At 41.5% G+C, this 18,963-nt stretch overlaps 1 protein-coding gene and 1 long non-coding RNA gene across 33 annotated transcripts in view; one reads left to right on the forward strand and one right to left on the reverse strand.

The window, feature by feature from the left end:
* Positions 1-4,193: 4,193 nt before the first annotated feature.
* On the reverse strand, positions 4,194-7,994 carry LOC143434064 (uncharacterized). Its single transcript, XR_013103246.1, has 2 exons — positions 7,753-7,994; positions 4,194-7,065 (listed from the first exon to the last, which is right to left on the reverse strand). It is a non-coding gene; the product is annotated as an uncharacterized LOC143434064 (long non-coding RNA).
* A 473-nt stretch (positions 7,995-8,467) lies between these two features.
* The window catches only part of Rims2 (regulating synaptic membrane exocytosis 2), a 465,628-nt gene continuing 455,132 nt past the window's right edge, over positions 8,468-18,963 (forward strand). For 7 of the 32 annotated variants that reach the window (XM_076911297.1, XM_076911293.1, XM_076911306.1 and 4 more), the window contains exon 1: positions 8,470-9,000. In XM_076911297.1, coding sequence (XP_076767412.1) covers positions 8,825-9,000 — 176 coding nt within the window. In that variant the 5' untranslated portion in view covers positions 8,470-8,824. Of the gene's footprint in view, positions 9,001-18,963 lie in introns of all 32 variants that reach the window. The other 25 variants (XM_076911289.1, XM_076911291.1, XM_076911295.1 and 22 more) reach the window with 13 other exon arrangements.

The following is an 18,963-nucleotide window of genomic DNA, read 5'->3' on the forward strand; positions in this document are numbered from 1 at the left end:
TAGAGCATAGTGGTTCAGATACCAGACAGGGAGTCCAGAGGCCTAGTTTTGAAAACTAACCTTGGAATATAATTTCCTCTGGCCAAACCACTCAATCTCTCTCTAGCTTGGTTTTCTTTTCTTTGTAAAGAAAAAAATTAATGACTATATGCAATATGTACCTTAAAGACTTTAAGATTTTTACTATTTATTTATTCATTCATAATTTATATGGATTTTTTTTTGTATGTGCGCCACTTGCATGCCTAGTGTCTTGGAGATCAGAAGACAGCACTGGATTCTCTGCAACTACAGTTAATGGATGGTTGTGAGCTACTATGTTGGTGCTGGGAATGGAACTGAGGTCCTCTGAAAGAACAGCCTACACTCTGTAAGACTGATCCATCTCTTCAGGTCACTTTATTAGTTTTAACTATGTGCATGTGTGGATGTCTGTGTACTGATGTGTGGAGATGAGTTCAGCTGTCCAAGGAGGCCCAAAGAAGTCACTGAATCCTCTGGAGCCGGAGTTCTAGGGAGTTGTGAACTTCTCTACATGGGTTCCGGGAACAGAATTTGGATCCTCTGCAAGAGCAGGATGACTTTCAACTGAAACTCTGAGCCTAGGCTGTTTTCTTACCTGTAGACTAGAATGATAGAACTTTTTCTGCTAAGGTAAAAAAGGTGAAATCACCAATATTGTTTCAACTAAGGAATGCTTAATATTTTTGCTAAAACTGTTGGTATCCTTGTTTAATAAATGGCATCCAAGTTAGAGACTCTTATTTTCTTTCTTTTTTTTTTATTAGATTTATTTATTTTACTTATATGAGTACACTGTAGCTGTCTTCAAACACACCAGAAGAGTGCATCGGTTCTCATGACAGATGGTTGTGAGCCACCATGTGGTTGCCGGAAATTGAACTCAGGACCTCTGGAAGAGCAGTCAGTGTTCTTAACCTCTGAGCCATCTCTCCAGCCACAGTAGGCTAGGTCTGATCACCTTTCCCAACACCAATTAAGAGTTACATAAGGTGAAAGGTTGGAGAAGACTAAATTTGCTGAGAGGGAAATAAAAGTCTTCAGTGATTCCAAGCTCATTTTTGGAGTTTAGGAATGGGCTTTAGATTTAAACAGTGGAAGAACTGGGGTAAGGGGCTAGGAGGACGCATGATAAGCAGTGTTGTTCAAGATGCAGTCCCGAAAGGGACAAGCTGGTCTCAGGAGAGCAGTATTTCTGTTCCAGCTTGCACCCTGGTCAATGTGTATAACTGCTCTAAACGGGAGGTTGGCTTGTCCTAGGAAGCTGTGTTTAGGACAATGACCAGATAACTTTTAGGCTCTTGAGACTATAAAATATTTCTGGAGGATGCCCCAGTTACTCTCTCTTTGTGGATTTCAGCTTTGAAGGGGAGTGAGAGATTAGATGCCATCACCTATTAGACAGATATTCTCTGATTATCAGGCCATCATGAAGAGGTAGGCTGGTGATGCACAGTAGGGAGATAGATGCAAAGTGAAGGCAGAGATGGCCGGCTTTCATACTGCTCTTCCTTATTTTGTGTCAGGGTCTCTCTATGTAGTCATGGCTGTCCTGGAACTCACTGTGTAGACCAGGCTGGCTTCAAACTCACTGGGATTTGCCTGTGTCTGCCTCCTAGTTCCTCCCATATCTTCTCCACCTCCCCACCTACTCAACTCTTTGCCCTTTTTCCCCCTCTCCCTTTAAACAACAACAAAAACAATGAAGAAACACATAAACACACGCTCAAACCTGGCCTGTCCAGTCTCAGTGCGTCCATATATGCATTAGTCCTGTTGTTTATGGAGGACGTTGTTTCCTTGGAGTCATCCATCCTCTCTGGCTCTTAAAATTTTTCCCCTTTCTCTTCATCATTGGTCCTGAAACCCGAGGTGAAGGTTTGATGAAAAGGCATCCTATTTAGACTGAATGCTCCAAAATGCAAGTGCAGGTTTAAAGTGTCTGTTATAATGCATGCCTGCTTGACTATTTTTAGAAGGTCAGCAGATGTTGGTACTTAGTTGATACTGAATGCTAGATTCTTTTTTTAAAAAATTAACAGTCTAAAAATTATTTCTGACATAAAATTAACATTTTTAAAATCTCTGTATTCAAAGTTTTAAGATATTCAGTTAAAACAGTAAGTTATATGTAGTAACTTTTAACATTATCTTTACATTTACAAATACAATTACTTGTTAGGCAGGAATAAAAATAGAGGTAGCTTTATAAAGCTATAAATGAAAGATGATTGCAATATTATTGTCTCAAGACCTTTTGATATAATAGCTGCATGCATTTTACACTGTAATAATTTAATAATTGTTAATTAACCTCACGTAGCACTAAATACATAAGCAATTAATAAACTTATTTACAGTAAGATCCACTAAAGTTTTTTATTATTTTTTGCTCATGAGTCTCAATAATAAAACTATATCAATCTTTAATTTCTTTTCTGGGAGCAAACAATGTATTTTTTCCAGGTGCTGTAGTCTTTGGTCACCACTAATAATGTACTGTTTTAATTTAGAAAGATACTATGGTCTTATCACCACTAGCCATGCTCTCTGAGTTGCTTTTTTAATAATGCTGATTAGCTTTGGATGAACTGGTCATATTCTCCTATTCAATTTCTAGTAAAAAAAAAAAGTAGTATTTGTTGTCATTTGACAACTGGCAAAGATTACCAGTCAGCTGTGGCCACTGCTCTGTCTGACTCACATGGGATTTAAACCATGACCTTGGCCTCATTATCATGCTGTTATAATCTACTGAGAAAAATAGCTACAGAAATAAATTCTGAAACCAAGAAGTAAAAAAAACCCAAAACCCTCTATTTGTGTCTCCAAGTGTAAATCAGGCTGCATCTGTGCTCTTTGAGTAACTCTATTAGCAGGTGTTTTAGATATGAATAGAGACATGAATACAGGATATACTTTTGAAAGTCAAAGCCTATCATATCAGTTTTCTACCTAAAAACTCCTACAGTATGATTATAAAACAAATGTGGATTCTTCACCAACACACATGAGCTAGACCATAATCAATCACCAATTTCATCATAATCATAATTTTCACCATAATCATCACCAATTTCTATACTACCTTTTGCTATAATTCTGTACTCTTCACACTCCAATAATTCTCATATTTTATAGCTGTTCATGCCTTTGTTCAGCATACATTTACTGAGCTGCTGTAGTGTACCAGGCACTTTAATAGACCCTAGAGGAGACTGGAAAAAAGTGCATTCCTTGCTATTAGAAGAGTTCATGGTCCCGTTGAGCAAATAGATAAGGAAGTGGTTAAGGCATACTGTGACACATGCTATCCATGAGCAGGGTGTGCATAGTGGTAAGAGAGCCTGGGGCAAATAGGTGGGAGGAGAAAGAGGCTGAGAATATGGCAGACAAACGACTGAAAAGGTAGGCCAAACTGAGAGAAAAGCATTTGAAAGTTGCTGACATCAGAGGGCAAGAAGATTGTCACAGAACAGGGGATGTGTCCACCGGCAGTAGGTAAGGAAAGAGATACTGCCAGGACCTGAATAAAAGTTAGTTTCTTTGCATTCATTTCCTCTTCTTTTCAGATTGCTTTTTCATGTTCTCAAGTACAATTCAAGCCAGTAATAATCAATCTTTACCTCAGAAAGCAATTAACCCCATACTTGTTGAGGCATCCAACCATGTACTATTCTAGGTGCTTGGGATACATTGATAAAATTCCTATTCACGTGCTTATATTTTAGTAGATGGAAGTACACAATGATAAACTGACATAAAAGTACTTTATTTTATAGTGAGAATACACTCATCAGAGGGAAGCAAGTACCCTGGAAAAGGGAAGGAAGGTGGGAGTGATGGGGGTGGGGGTCTGCAAGGGAGGCTATTAAATAGAAGAAGCAAAGATCTGAGTAAACACCACAGTGAAAGGCAGCAGTGCAAGGGAGGCGTGGGAGCACTGACTGGGTGATGAGGTGGCATTGGCAGAGCAGTTACGAGTTCATTGGTACTGAAGACGTACAGTACAGTAGGCAGTCATCTCAATATTTTGACCTGTGTTGTGATGGTGTTTTAGGATGCTTGCTCATTATCTGCCCATGTGGTACTGGGGATTGAATCCAGGGCCGCACACATTCTGGCTGTTTTAGTTACTTATCTGTTGCTGCGATAAAACACCATGACCAAGGCAACTTATAAAAGGATTTATTTGGGCTTATGGTTCCAGAGAGGTCATTCATAGTCAATTGCAGTGAGAAAGTACAATGGGGAGCAGCAGGCATGGTGTAGGTGCAGGAAACTAAGACAGTTTTTACTGAAAGCAGAGAGGAGAGGGGGTGGCGGAGAAGAGACAGAGAGAACACAGTGGAGATAGGGTGAGACTAAACAATCTTGAAGCAACCTCCAGTGATAAACTTCCTCCAGCAAGGCTGTACACCTTAAGCCTCCCCAGACAGCACCAACTGGGGACCAAGCATTCAAATGCCTGAGCTTATGCCTCTTCAAAACCTACTTCATGTACCAATTTCCGTTTTAGTTTGTGTCTCTGTTACTGTGATAAAAGTAACTGACCAAAAGCAACTTCCAGAAGAAAGGGTTTATTTGACTTATGGGTTACAGTCCATCATGAGGGAAGCCAAAGCAAGAACTCATAGCAGGAACTGGGGGACAGGCACTAAAGCAGATATTGTGGAGGAATGCTGCTTACTGGCTTGCTCTGCTTGATTTCTTATAAAACCCAGGATTACCTGCCTCTAGGAGTAGCATTTCCCATAATGTACTGGGGCCTTCTGCATTAATCACAAATCAAGGAAACACACCCTCACTTCTTACAGTCTAATATAATGGAAGTAATTCTTTAGTTGAGATTCTCTCTTCCCAGATGACCTGGGTTTATCTCAAGTTGACAAAAACTAACAAGAACATTAACAAGTGACCTACTACCAAGCCACACACACAACCCAGGGTGCTTCTCATTATGCAGAGCTGCAAGACAGAATCAGCTACACCTGTCAGGACAAGCTGTAGAAGCACAACCATCTAGCTACAGTAGAGTAGAAATGATTCCAAGTCTTTTGAGGTATCCAGATTTTATGACAGAATACTAAGGCCTCAGTACATTATAAGAATGTGATTAGTTTATGGTCTTATACTTCAGGTATGTCTCCTAACACTTACCTCGTAGATTATAAATAGTTCTTATCATTATAGTTCACACACTCACAGGGGTTATAAACCCACAGGAACCCATATTCAGCAATAAAAGACAGTTACTTATACAACTAAGCAAGAACATTGCATTTTGAATCTACTACAAATGTATTCACCTACTGAGAGATATGTCCAAGCAAAATAGAATCCCATACATGACAAAGTAAGACACGACCAACATTTCTGGTAAACACAAACTGGAACAAAACAGACATCTCTAAGATCCATACTGTGGAAAAACCAAGCCTTGTGAGGTGTTTCATTTCATTATGAGCATAGCAATCTTACCTTAAATTGGGTGACTATTTTTAAAGTAGATCACTTAGGCTACAGCCCATTTTAAAGCTTTATACGATATACATTCATATATATCTATATCTATATATCTGTGTGTATGTGCATATATATGTATGTATATACATACATACATATATATATAATGTTTTCTCTCTGTATGATATAAAGTGACAAACCTTCACTTTGTAAAGGTACATGACTAATGACAGCTGTTATGTACTTCCACATCTAAGAATTACCTTTAATAAGAAAAATTCACTTGTAGCAAAAAAAAAAAAAAAAAAAAAAAAAAAAGCAAAATAAAACAAAACATAGTGGCAACAACAAAAAGCCCAAACAACAGGAAATCCTAGTCAGCCCACTCATACTCCTCTAAGGTATCAGCTGTGGCACAGATTCAGGTTCACACCTACTATGTGTCAAGAACTGGCACTGTCTTGTCCAGGGAGATGAAGGTGTGTGTGCATGGCTGTGGACAGCAAACACTTACCTCCGAACATTGTATGACTGGCAGAAATAATGTAGGCCCCAGAAGGTGACCATCTGCTGCAAATGAACCCACATTTCCCCACTCTGAATAACTGCTTTCAAGTTCACATTTTATGTATTTGAAATAACTAAGCTATTTTAACCTCAGAATCTCCATACTCAGCAGTGTTTGCGTATTCTGGTTTCAGATCCTGGTGTGATGATGTTGGCTGGGGTTTGAAGGATGGTATTTTTAAAAACGGAAACAGAAATAAGGTGGAACATTATTATTTATAGTTCTATCATCTCATTTAAGGAAAAATTTACCTTGTGTTGGTGGTTGGTGTTTCCTAGGTTAGAGCTGTAAGAATGTATACCAACTGTGTGGTAACTGCCATGCATGACAAGAACAGTGTGTGTATAATAAACTCTAACATTTGAATTTTAGGTAACTGATTCAATTTTCTTTAGAAGTGTTTTCTTTCTTCAGTATTATCTTATGATGTATGCCCCTCAACCTTTGCTAGAAATTAGTGGGCTGGGGTACTTTTATAACGTATCCACAACTCAGATCCTAGTTCTAGAAATTGATTCATTTGCTCTAAGGTTAGGTTCAAGTATTTTAAAAAGTGACCCATGTCATCTTCATGTGTTAACTTTGAAAACTACACAGATAGTCTTAAATTATACTAAGTTTCTAGAGTCTGGCTCCAGCACCCTTTCATTTACCATATTTATAAAATCTTCTGATGTTGGTCTTCAACTTCTTATTGATGAGGATGGATTAGAGATTTATAAAAATTCTTCAACTGTAAAACAAATCAATTGGGCTACTATGATCTCATCTGGTTTGCATAAAGTAGTGAAAGCTAATTTGGATCATGAATCTGGTTGAAAAGAGGCAATGAACAGTAGTAATAATGATAATATAAAACAAGACATAAGCAAACGTTTTCATTTCTTCTTTCCAGTTACAAAGCATGGGAGAAAAACAATATAGACATTTCAGCTTAGAAATCACAAGAGACATGTAGTGCGGCTTTGTCTGTTCCCAGTTCTCTCAAATGGAGACTAGTCAGATGGTACCTGGGGAACAAAGGGAGGAGGGAGGGAGAGCTTACCACACATAAATATAATACAAACCCCGAAGGCTTTACCCACCAGCCTATAATCTGGCCTAGTACTAAGCGAGTGAGTGTGGAAGGCGTGGTAGGGGTGTGTACATACACACGCACGAACACTCTAACCTTGCCAACCGAAGCACCTGTCTAGTGCCAGGAAGAGGAAGAGGGGGGTGATCCGGATCACCTCAGCTGGCTCGCCCCGCCCCCAGGGAGAGCTGTCTGGGCTGCACTGGGCTTCTCTCAGAGCCGGCGCCCAAGGTAGCCACCTCCCTCCCTACTGGAGCCGGTTGTCTTCGGTTCTTTGACTGAGCCTGCCTCCAGGCTTCTAAAACCAGGCGAACGCTCCAATCATGTCTCCTCTCTAGACTAGGGTGGCCTGCAGGAAAGGGCCGAACAGCCCGATTCCTCCGGGGACAAGATCTGACCCTTTCCCCCTTACCCGGAGCCTCGGGCAAACCGCCTCCATCCAGCATCCTGTCTCCTGCACCTCTCGGTGCAGTGGGTACCGACAACCCAGTTTTCCAGAACTTCCGCACTCCCTCCCAGGTCCCAGCCCAAGACTCTACTCGCGCTCCCCACTCCCTCTGGTCACTCCTCCGGCTCTTCCCCGCTCCGAGTCCCGGGTCGCTGACCCCGCAGGGCCACCCACCTGCTCCGGTCTTCCCTTTTCCAGGACCCGGCCCGGGTCAGCTCGGGAGCGCCGGCTCCCTCGGGCTGCGGCCGCCTGAGAACCTCCCGCCCCCACCGCCCCGCACCCCGGGGCGCCCGCTCCCTCGCAGCCCCACTCCTCGCAGCTCCCCGCCCCGCCCCAGTCGTTGGCAGGGTCCGGGGCGGGCGTCGGCCGAGTCCCGGCCTGCGCGGTCGGCAGGCGACGCGGGCCCCGCGGGAAGAGCCCGCGAGGTGGAGGCGGCGCGGGCGGCTGCACCGAGCGGCGGCGGCGGCGCAGTGAGCGGGCCCGACGCGCCGACTCCGCGGACACTGGGGGCGGCGGCGGCGGCGGCGGGACCCCGGGCGGGCGCGTGATGAGGCGCGGCGGGCGACCGGCCCCGCGGCGCGTGCGAGCTCACTTGGGTCGGGGCGTTGGCAGTCTCGCGCCGCGGGCCGGAAGACCGGCCGCCTCGGGCCGCGGTGGGGGCGGGGGTCCCGTGTCGCAGCCCGCACCTCGCGGCTCCCGGAGGGGTCCTCCCTCGCGGCGCCCCGGAGCCCGGTGACGCGCCAGCCGGCGGGACGGCCGCTCTCGCCGCCTCCGGACGCTCGGGGCGACTTCCCGGGACTCCCCAGGGGGTCGGGCTCGCGGGCAGCGCTTCCCGCTCCGCCGCGCGGCGGCCGGACACTCGCGCCCCGGCCCGCGCGCCGCCTCCCTCCAGTCACCCCACCCTCAGCCGTCCCCGCCACCTTACTCCACCGCCCTCCCCCGCCGCTCCGCGCACTCCGCGTCGGGGCCTCCAGCTCCTCGCTCCCGCGAACCGCTCACTTGGCAGCCCTTCGCCCCCGGGAAGAAGAAACATTTCCCCGAGCGCACTCCTCAGCCCTCCCCCCTCGGCCCTCCCCTCCCCCTGCTCGCTTTCCTGGGGGAGGGGGGCTGTCGCCTCGGATTGAAGGCCATTGATTTGTATGTATTTGTCCCAGCCCCGGAGGCTGCCCCAGCCGCCCGCGCCGGAGCCGCCGCTGCCAGTGGAGTTGCCTCCCTGCTTCCCTAGGGTGGTTCGGCTCCGCCAAACATGTCGGCTCCGCTCGGGCCCCGGGGCCGCCCGGCTCCCACCCCGGCGGCCTCTCAGCCTCCTCCGCAGCCCGAGATGCCGGACCTCAGCCACCTCACGGAAGAGGAGAGGAAAATCATCCTGGCTGTCATGGATCGTCAGAAGAAAGAAGAGGAGAAGGAGCAGTCCGTGCTCAAGTAAGGACCCGGCTCCATCTTCCCGCCTCCCTCCCTGCCCTCCGCCCCCCTCGGCCGCTTCCCCGCGACCGCCTGCGCGCCCGGGATCGCCGCCTTTCCTCCCCGCCGGTGGCGCCGGGGCCACGAGGGCTGCGGCCCGCGGCCGCCGGGGTCGCTTTCTAGTTGTCAGCCGCGGGGGTGTGTGTCGCGGAGGGAGGGCGCCGAGGCCGGCTGAGGTGACGCTGGCGAGCTCGGGGAGGCGGCAGTTTCCCCGGCGCCCTCCGGCTTTCCCCGCGGGCCACTTCGGCTCCCGGGATGAGGCTGAACCCTGGCTCCTCGCGTCCCATTTCCTTTCCCGCCGCCCCCGCGCGGAGGCAGTGACTGGGGCAAGGAATCCAATATGGCCGTGCACAGGTGCTCCCGGGCCGGACCCGGGTGAAGGCGCCCAGGCCCGGGGTGCGGGTGCCACCCGGGTCGCTCGCCCCGCGCCTGCCAGGGCCGGCTCTGTCCCCAGCCCCGGGAGGAGCTGCGCTGCCCACGGTCGCAGCGGGCAGGAAGGCTGCGGGGCAGGCGAGGGGGCCTAAGCGCGGTCGCGTCTCGGGTGGGTGTGCGGCCGCCGCCATCTTCCAGCCCCTCCCCCTCGGCGGGTGCTAACACCCTGCACTCTGCTGTTCTTCCTGTTTGCAACTAGTAAATCCGTAGGATCCCGAGGAGACTCCGGTTCCTACCATCGTGGCAGTTTGGGTTGCTCCCTGCCTTGTGAAGTTCTACGATGTTTGCTCACAGTCCAGCCAGCGGGATTTTGGCGAGGGTGGGAGGCGTGAAAGTAGCACCCAGGCATCGGTTTAGCGGCGGTGTAACTTCAGCACCAGGGAACTGTCCAGAATGAGTTTTCCTCTGCTTTGGGATTCCTTGTCAGTGTAGCACTGTAGCTGAGATTGTTTCTACAGGTTTGCTTTTAAATGTTTTATGATTTTTGGGATCTCAGTTACTTCTGGAAAGTCACTGTCTAGATCTGTAACCCTTTAATGTTTATCCAAGTCATTTTTTCACGTTTGCTTGGAATGAATTACTCACTATAAAAATTAACCTGTATAAGCCCAAAGAGGGGGACAGTTCTTTTGCATGTCACGGAATACACTTTCGCATAATCTCTGTAGAAACACACAACTAAAAGCGTTGACTTCCTCCGTGAAAAGAAATAACATACTGATAAGCATCACTTATTTTGAGAACAGGTTGTTGAATTCAGTATTTTTTCACAAACGATAACACATTGTCTAGATGTACATCTTTTCACATTTTAGCGAAGTAGATTTTACAAAATCTACGTTAACGAACTTATATCAAATAGATATATATCTTCAATTTTTCACAAAATAATAAAGGAACAAGAGAGTGAATATGTATTCCTGGCATATTAACTGAAATTAAAATTGCTTCAATACTAATTTTTAGGTTTAAATATTTACTAGGGAATTTGGCTTATTCATGGACATAGGATATGAACAAAAAGTTAAGAAATTTAATCCGCTTAAACTATGGACTAATACAGATAGTTTTAAAAGAAACTTCTTGAGCCTGCTGTAACTTAACTCAACTTTAATCTATATACCAATATGTGCTAAGATTTTGATTATTAAATTTATATTCAGATATATATATATTTATACTTGTTAATATAGTTGCTAAAAATCAGTGTTGCCAAAATGATACCCAAATAAAATATGGCTTTATTTCTTTGACCCACATATTTAAGTGGAAATGGGTTTTATTTATAGTAAACTAAATCATAGTGTTTATTGGCTAGCTAATTTTATTTAGCTTTTATTCACAGTTTCAATACATGGACATTTAAGTGAATGTTTGAGTGCTGAACTACAAGTTGCTCAAAATGAACAGTGTACTTTATTGAATAGATGTTATTAAAGGGTTTTCCAGGTCAAGTATATGTGCGTACATCTTTAAGTAAACCTACACACTTTGCAAATACATACATTTATTTTACATTATTTAGGCAGATACAGTCTCTAAACATATCTATGTAATATGTGAAATCACATCAATAAGAAATATAGACTCAGATTTAAGTACTTATTCACATAGTTTTAAATGTTCTTTAAAAGGCTTTTGAAATGAGATTGGACAAGGAAACTGAGAATAAACTTTATAATAGTATCACAGTAACAAGAGGCAAGTCAGTTGGAAAAATTTTGGCCACTTATTAAATAATATGTTCCCAATCTTGTGTGTTAAAAAAAATAGTGCTGATAGTTGTGACTACTCTTTCTCTGGAAAATTTCGGCCAATGTATCAGCTCCTGACTAAACTGTCATTTAATTGAATGCTAGCAACTTTCCTGAGAGAAGGTCATAGGCACAGAGAAGTAAACTAAAATTTAAATTAATATCGACTGCTTTTTAACTATTGTAATAAAAAGAAGTTTGATGTGTGAAGAAATTGAAGAATGGATAAAAATATTTTGTGATCAGCGACTTTCAGTATTCATACTAAATATTATTTAAAGTAAGATGTGTATACCTAAGGGCATTACAAGATGCTATATATATAAGATGCTGTATAAAAAGAACATCTTAAACTTATAGTCCTATCTTTGCTTGAAAAAAAAAAAAGACTAAGTCCCATTAATACTTAGTATGGTTAGATAATACTAACATGCATATAAAAATGCGTACATTAAAAGTTCAAGCCTGAGATGTTTTCAGTAAGAAAGGTGAGCCATCAAAACAGGTTGAGGCTGCCACACTGAATTCTCTTTTAAGAGACTGAGTAATTAGAAATGATTCTACTTCATTATTAGTGATTTCTTTAAGGCCTAGCTATGCATACACACCTAGGAAGTCTTCTGTCTATCAGACAATGCTATCTTACATGTGAATGAGATACTTTATTTTTCAAAGCATTTTTTTTTTTATCCCACTAACCCCCTTGTTAATTATTACTAAAACAAAAGAAAACAAGACCCTTACACACTTCCTGCTGGAGTTTCAGTCCGGAGCCTTGAGGAATCACTGGTTATCTTGCTCCAAGGCATCCTTAGCACATAATAGCTACCTAGGAAGGAATGTTGAGCTGAATTACCGAGCAAATGAGATAGTTCACTCATTGGGGGGGGTGGGGGGAATCATTGTTTTGAAAGAAAAGCTATTTAGGGAATGTTGTATTTCCACTGTCTTTTTTGTTTTTATTTTGGTCTGACTAAAAATCAAGTAGAAAGGTATTCAGTAAATGTGTATTGTGGTTTTATTATATAGGTAACATAGTCTTTTATACAAAGTATTTTGAACACTTTTTCCTTCCCTTTATCCCTACTTTTTAAAAAAATTTTTCTCCTCTTTTCCTCCCTTTCTTTCATTTGATAGTGTGTTTCTGTGTAGCCCAGGTTGACCTTAAACGATCCTTTCTGTCTCTGCTTTTCCAATCTCATGTGCTTGGATTACCAGTCATTGCGCTACCACACCTAACTATTTATGTTTTTCAGGAGACGTGTATTGTCTTTGTTCTCATCTTGGGTGCTTTACTAATGTTAAAAGCACAATGTGCTCCTCAGATAGAGAGTATGAAGCACCTTCATTACAGATTAAGTTAACAAGTACATATTGCACACACATGTTAGTAGTTATAAATGTTTTATTGTACTTAGTTTAATTCATTTATTTATGTTTGAGATAGGGTATTGCTTTGTAGCAATAATTGGCTTGCTTGGAATTTGCTATATAGGCCAGATTGGCCTAAAACTCAAGAGATCCACCTGTCCCTGCCACCCAACTGCTAGGATTAAAGATATGTGCTAGTGTTCCTGGTTAAAGTTTTTGTTTTATTTTATTATTTTATTTTATGACAGGGTCTTTCTACATAGCATCGGCTGTCCTGGAACTCACTATGTAGACCAGGCTAGTCTCAAACTCACACAGCCTCTACCTCCCAAGTGCTGGTATCATAGATGTGTGTGCCACCACACCTAGCTTAAAATTTTTAATAATGCAATTTTATAAGTGGTTTCTAAAGTTAATTTACCTTTTAATTTAATAGATAATCTATACTTTTACTGTAAAATATCTTATTTACCAATTTACCCATGTACAATTATTGTTACTAGAATATTTATTCTATGTACAATATAGTTGAGGCACAAATATATATACTCACACAACTAGGTGTACTTATATATTAGTGCACATACATGTATGCATGTTTATGTGCAAACATAAAGGTACACATATATCCTGCATTTTGGGAAGTGAATTCCTCATTGGGTTAAGTGCCAGTGTCTGTCCCATTTGCGGAAAGTTTTGAAAGTTCTAATGGCATACTTTTAGTACTTTGGCTGTCTCTGTTTTTCACTGGAGACAGTACTTTGAAACACTGTTTTTAATGTGTAGAGTATATCTCTGGGCTAAATTTTTAGAAATAAATTGTTCTTTTAAAGAGTAGGTAAACTTCAATAAATTCTACCAAATTTATGTTTGTAGAGGAAGTGTGTATACTGAGGAGACTTTCCTATTTCCTTGTCTAATCAGTGTGTGGTAAGCTTGGTCAGAATTTCAGTAATAAATCTGCCATTGTAGACTTAACTTGCAGCTTTCTTATTATCAGTGATAGTGAGAACCTTTTCCATTAGTTTAGGATCATTTATATTTCCTTTACTGTGGTAATTTTTCTAATATTTATGTCTGCCTGTCTGCCCATTTGTCTATATGTCTCTCTCTACCATAGCACACCAGATAAATGAATCATAAAGACATTTAAATAAAGATGACCATTTCATCATATAAATATCCATTGCCTTTGCCAGAGATGAGAACCTTCAGTTTTTAAGGATTCAAATTTATTCTAATAATTGCTTGGTACTTTGTAATTAAGTATCTAGTGAAATTTTAATATATATTTTGTATTTTAAAGTAGAGGGCGAATTAATAATGTCCACTTGACAGCACATTTTAATAAAGGGACAGTCACACTGTGTGAACAAAGAGAGAGTGGGGGATAGTGTGATGGACCTACTTACTTGTTACTTGACACTGACTGATTAAGAAGTGTCTTAATTTAACTTAATTCATGCTTAAATGATTTAACTCTCTACCTTTTCTCGTGTATACTAGTCGAGAACCAGGATTGATCATTATAGACTGAGTTTCCCAGAGTATGTAGGTATGCAATAAGTAATTGTTTTTGTTAGAGGATTTTAGACCACACTCTTTAAGCCTTAAAATGTTTTAATAACACTTCTAGGTGAATATTTCATATTTTCTAAAATGTGAGAGACTTTTTTTTTTTTTTTTTTTTTTGGTCTGGTAGAAATTTAAACTGTATGGAGGGACTTTTAGAAAAGCATAGGATTGTGGTGAGGTCATAGGATTGAGGAGAGAGAACATGAGGACTTGCAACCAGTTTCCTTAGCAGTGTTCAGTTTTAGGAAGTCTGAGGATGAAGGGATAATAGTGAGAAGAACACAGATACTAAATCTTGCTGCCGAGTGGATGGAAGTGACTACTTTGTGATTGTCCTTGGTGATTAATTTCCGTTATAGTAGTGAAGCGAGTGTGCACTTCTTTGACTTATTCCTATTCTAAAGAGGAGTCTTACTAGATTGAGCTAATTCTGAAGCTTGGTTATTAGAACTCAGAGTGCTCATCTTCAAATGGTCACCCAGAAAGCTTTGTATAACTGCATCTTGCTTATTCTTCTGATCTGACCTTCAAACATGCATGTTTAGAGAACCCTCCTCTGACCATGACTTTTAGCCAGGTTTCCTTTTAAATTCGTATTATAGTATTTTCTGTGTTTCTCTATTGTCTGTCTACTTTGCTAGATTATAAACTTTCATAAAGAAAACATTTTAATTTAGAGAATATTTTAAGCTAAATCTAATAATTAAAAGAAAAAAGATCACTTTGTAATAGTAAACTTATTTCTGAAATAAAACGTAATTTAAAAATTTATGCTCAATTTATTTGGAAGCTGACATATACTTATTTGTTTGCACAACTGCAATTCTTTTAAAACTAAGCTTGACTATTTTCACTAGAAAATAGATTGTGATTATATATTATTTTAAAATGTAGTCAACTTGGGAATTAAGGAATATTTTGATTTCAAAATTACTCTTTGATCATTAATAAGTGTGTGCATAGCAGAGGTGAATAATAGGAGATAGGCATTCGGTGTACTAGCCAAATACTCTATAAATGAGATAGTAGTTGTATTCCCAGGCCTTTCAAAATATTAAATAATTAATTACTTTTCTGTGCACGAATGACTGCTGGTACACACATTTCACAGTACATATGCAGAGCTCAGAGAACTACTTTTGAGAGTTATTTTCTGCCACCTTATAAATTCTGGGGAGCAAGTTTAGGTCATCGGATTGTCTTTGTACAAGTGTTCTATTTGCTAGAAGTTTTTATTTGAGCTTGAAGCAAAAAGGTCATGAGTTCAAGACCAGTCTCAATATATAACCCAAGCTGGCCTTGAACTCATGATCTTTTTGCTTCAACCTCAGAGGTTCTGGGATTGCTGGCATAACAGGTGTTTACCACCATACTTGACTCACACAAAATACATTGAGTAGAAATAGTTCATTCCTTTCACAGGCAAAGAGTCTAAGACTAATAATATCACATAAAGACAAAATAATATAAAATGCCAAGAAAAAATACAATAAAGGTGTTTTTAGTATATAATAACCATAGCAAGTTTGTTGTTTCGGTGGTGTTGTTTCAAAGTACCTGTTCTTTGCTGTTAAAATACCTTGAAGTTTCATTCCTAGACTCTAGTTGCTCCTGACTAGCCACTCTCTGGTGAAATTAGAACCACACTCTAATGAAATGGGGAGATTTCTGAGGGTCTAGATACTTGTAACCACTACCAGCTAACCCTTAGAAATTCGCTGTGAGAAAAATGATGAACTACAGCTGAACTGTTGCATAGTAAGTGTTTGAAAGCTGCTGTGCCCTGTGCCTCATGGATATATGCAGATGAAGAAGCTGAACCAGTCCTAGACAGATAATTTCTCTTACAGATAAGAAGACGTTATTCCAGCAACTGGAGATTTTCTAAACAAACCCCTAGACTCCCAGGTCTCCCTAACCCAAAGATTTGTTGAGGTGTAAAAGATGGGTAGCATTTAGGGCACAGTAAGAAGTGGTCCAGCAGAGCACACACTTTAAATGGTGATAAGTTATTAGAGGACATTGGAGAGATGCCAAGGGTCAGATCTTAGAAGACTTTGTATGCTATTCTTTGGATTTGTACATAATAACCATAGCAAGTAGTTTGTTGTTTCTATGGTGGTGTTTCAAAGTGCCATCATAAATGGTAGCAGGATGGATTTTAACCGATGTCGTAACATAAGTAGACTTTTGTTGGAAAACAGTCTTACAGTAATGGTTAATGAAAGAGTGTAGAATTAGGACACCAGTTAGCAGACTCTTATTCAGGTGATAAATGATAAAAACATAAAATTACATAGTAGAGAGTCAAGGTAAATTTTTGAAAAAGTTAGGAGCCAAAATTTCTAGGATTTGATAACTGTGTGTGAAGCCAGATAAGCCTCTTACACTACCCCACTTGCTTAACTGACTGCTTATCTCACTGAGAGCCAGCTCTCTAAACTTAACTAGTCCGAGACTGTTCTCCCGAGGGAGCAGTTGTGAGTAGCTTCTTCTATTGTTTTAGTTTTTCTGAGGGTTATCAAACGAATATGAGTTAGAGAAGGAGCTCTGTAACTTGTAATGTCTTGTGGAGTGGAAAGTAGGGGTGTAGTAGATCCAAAGTGAGGAAAGAAAAGAGACACGGGGTAGGGGGGGGAGTGGATAGAACCAGCTATGGCTCTGTGAACCACTTGTAACCGGAAAGATCCCTGTGATAGCTTGGTTGTAAAACTTCTCTGCTGGAGATACTCACGGTATGTCATCTTTCTTTTGTTTCTTTTCTGTTTTTCTTTCCTTTTCCCCCTTTCCTCTCCTTTCTTTTCTTCTCCTTCCCTCCCTTCCTCTCCCCCTTTCTTTTCTTTTTCTTTGGGACAGGGTTTCTCTGTGTAGCCCTAGCTGTCCTGGAGGTTACTCTCTGTAGACCAGGCTGGCCTTGAACTCAGAGATCTATCTGTCTCTGCCTCCCTAGTACTGGGCTAAAGGTTGTGCACCACCAAGGGTGGCTGCTATATGATCTTTCAGAACTCTTGGTCTTTCTTTTATATCAACGTTTTCTTATTCCCATTGACAAGGTAGTCTCAGGAGTTTCTCACCCTCTGTCTTTGCCTCATTCTTGGGAATTTTAAGCTATGACACAGTCTTTGTTTTATTTGTTAGGTTTAACTAGAATAAATTCCTGTATTTGTACATCACTTCTGGGAGAATTTTAAAAGTATGAATGTATTTTGGGAAAATACAGAGAGAAAATTATCTATGGAAGTGAAATGTTGAAGTTAATGAAGATTGTTTCTCTTCTTACTAGATTACTGAATTTCTGAGAATCATACAATGCATATTATGAAAGGAAGAAGGAGCGTATCAGATTTTATGGCTGTACATTTTAGAGCTGAGAACAGAAGTGGTCTAAAGCCCACTGGAAAGATGGCTCCACTGCTGGAAGCACTTGCTGTTCATGCACAGGACTCAAGTTTTGTTTTCAGCACCTACACGGTGGCTCACAGGACCTGCCTGTTCCGTTAGTCACAGGGGACAGGCACCCTCTTCTGGCCTGTACCAGTGCTGTGTGCTTATGTGGTGAACTTAAATGCATGCAAACAGACACTTATACACATATATTTTTTAAAATTAAGTTTTAAAAAATGAGACAATTTAGTTCCAGGTGTGATATGATAGTTCTTTTACTTTATCTGTAGTACTGTTGCCTAAAAAAATTGAAGTTGCATAGTATAATAAATAGGCAAACTGACTAAAAGTTATCAACTTTTATATAGTTTGTATTTTATAAGTTTTTATATGTATGTTATATAAATATCGAACACATTATTTACAGTTTTTATGCAACACAGTGCTACCTAAAAGCATTTAAAAGGTACTTAGAGTTAATAACTGTTACATGGTACATCATAAACATTTAATATTTTTATGTAACACAATATGGTAGGTTCTTAAACAAAGCTGGATACATATTCCCTTTAGGCATGGGAAGCCTTTATCATTTTTTTCCTTCCAACTAAGCTTATATTTACCTGGAAGGGAAAACTGGCTTGGCAGTTTCATGTGTTCTGTAAGGCTCTGGGCTTGTAAGACTGGGAAAAACAATCCAGTTAGATGGCAGACTCCTCAGAGCGGTATGTGGCACTCTGGTATTTACTCATAAGACAGATGGAGATGATGCTCTCGTCTGTCTTGCTTTGTGGGCATGTGAAGTCTACTGTAATTTTTCTAATAGTTGTTTCTCAGGAACATAGAGGAGAAGATGGCTTGTTTTTATCAAATTCAATTTCTGTTACCCAAAAGCTGTCTTTAGCCTGAAAGAATTCATTAATGCCGTTTCTGTCCAAACTGAGTTTTATTATAGAGTTGGTGAGGTGTTCATGTTCATCAAAGGTCTGTATTTTCTTTCAGACAGTCACTGCTGTGCAGCAAGGCTCCTGGCCCTGGCCGGCCTTTGTGCTCCCTTGCCTCTGGATAGGTTCATTGACACTGAGGTTTGGTGGATGCTCCCGTTAGCTTTGCTTTGCTTTCCTGTTCTTTTCTCTTCTTTTCCTTTTGATTTTCCGAGATAGGGTTTGGTTGTGTAACAGCCCTGGATGTCCTACAACTCACTCTGTACACCAGAGTGGCCTTGAACTCACAGAGATCATCTACCTACCTCTGCCTCCTGAGTGCTGGGATTAATGACCAGCACCACCAAGCCAGGCTTAAATATTCTTTCCCATTAGCTTTCAGTGAGTAAGAAACAGGCTTTGGGTGTTACACGTTGTTGCAATTTGGGGGTTGTAAGTACTAGTTTGAGTAACATCACCTTTGT

Source organism: Arvicanthis niloticus, chromosome 13 (genome assembly GCF_011762505.2).
Source record: "Arvicanthis niloticus isolate mArvNil1 chromosome 13, mArvNil1.pat.X, whole genome shotgun sequence".
Taxonomy (NCBI): domain Eukaryota; kingdom Metazoa; phylum Chordata; class Mammalia; order Rodentia; family Muridae; genus Arvicanthis; species Arvicanthis niloticus.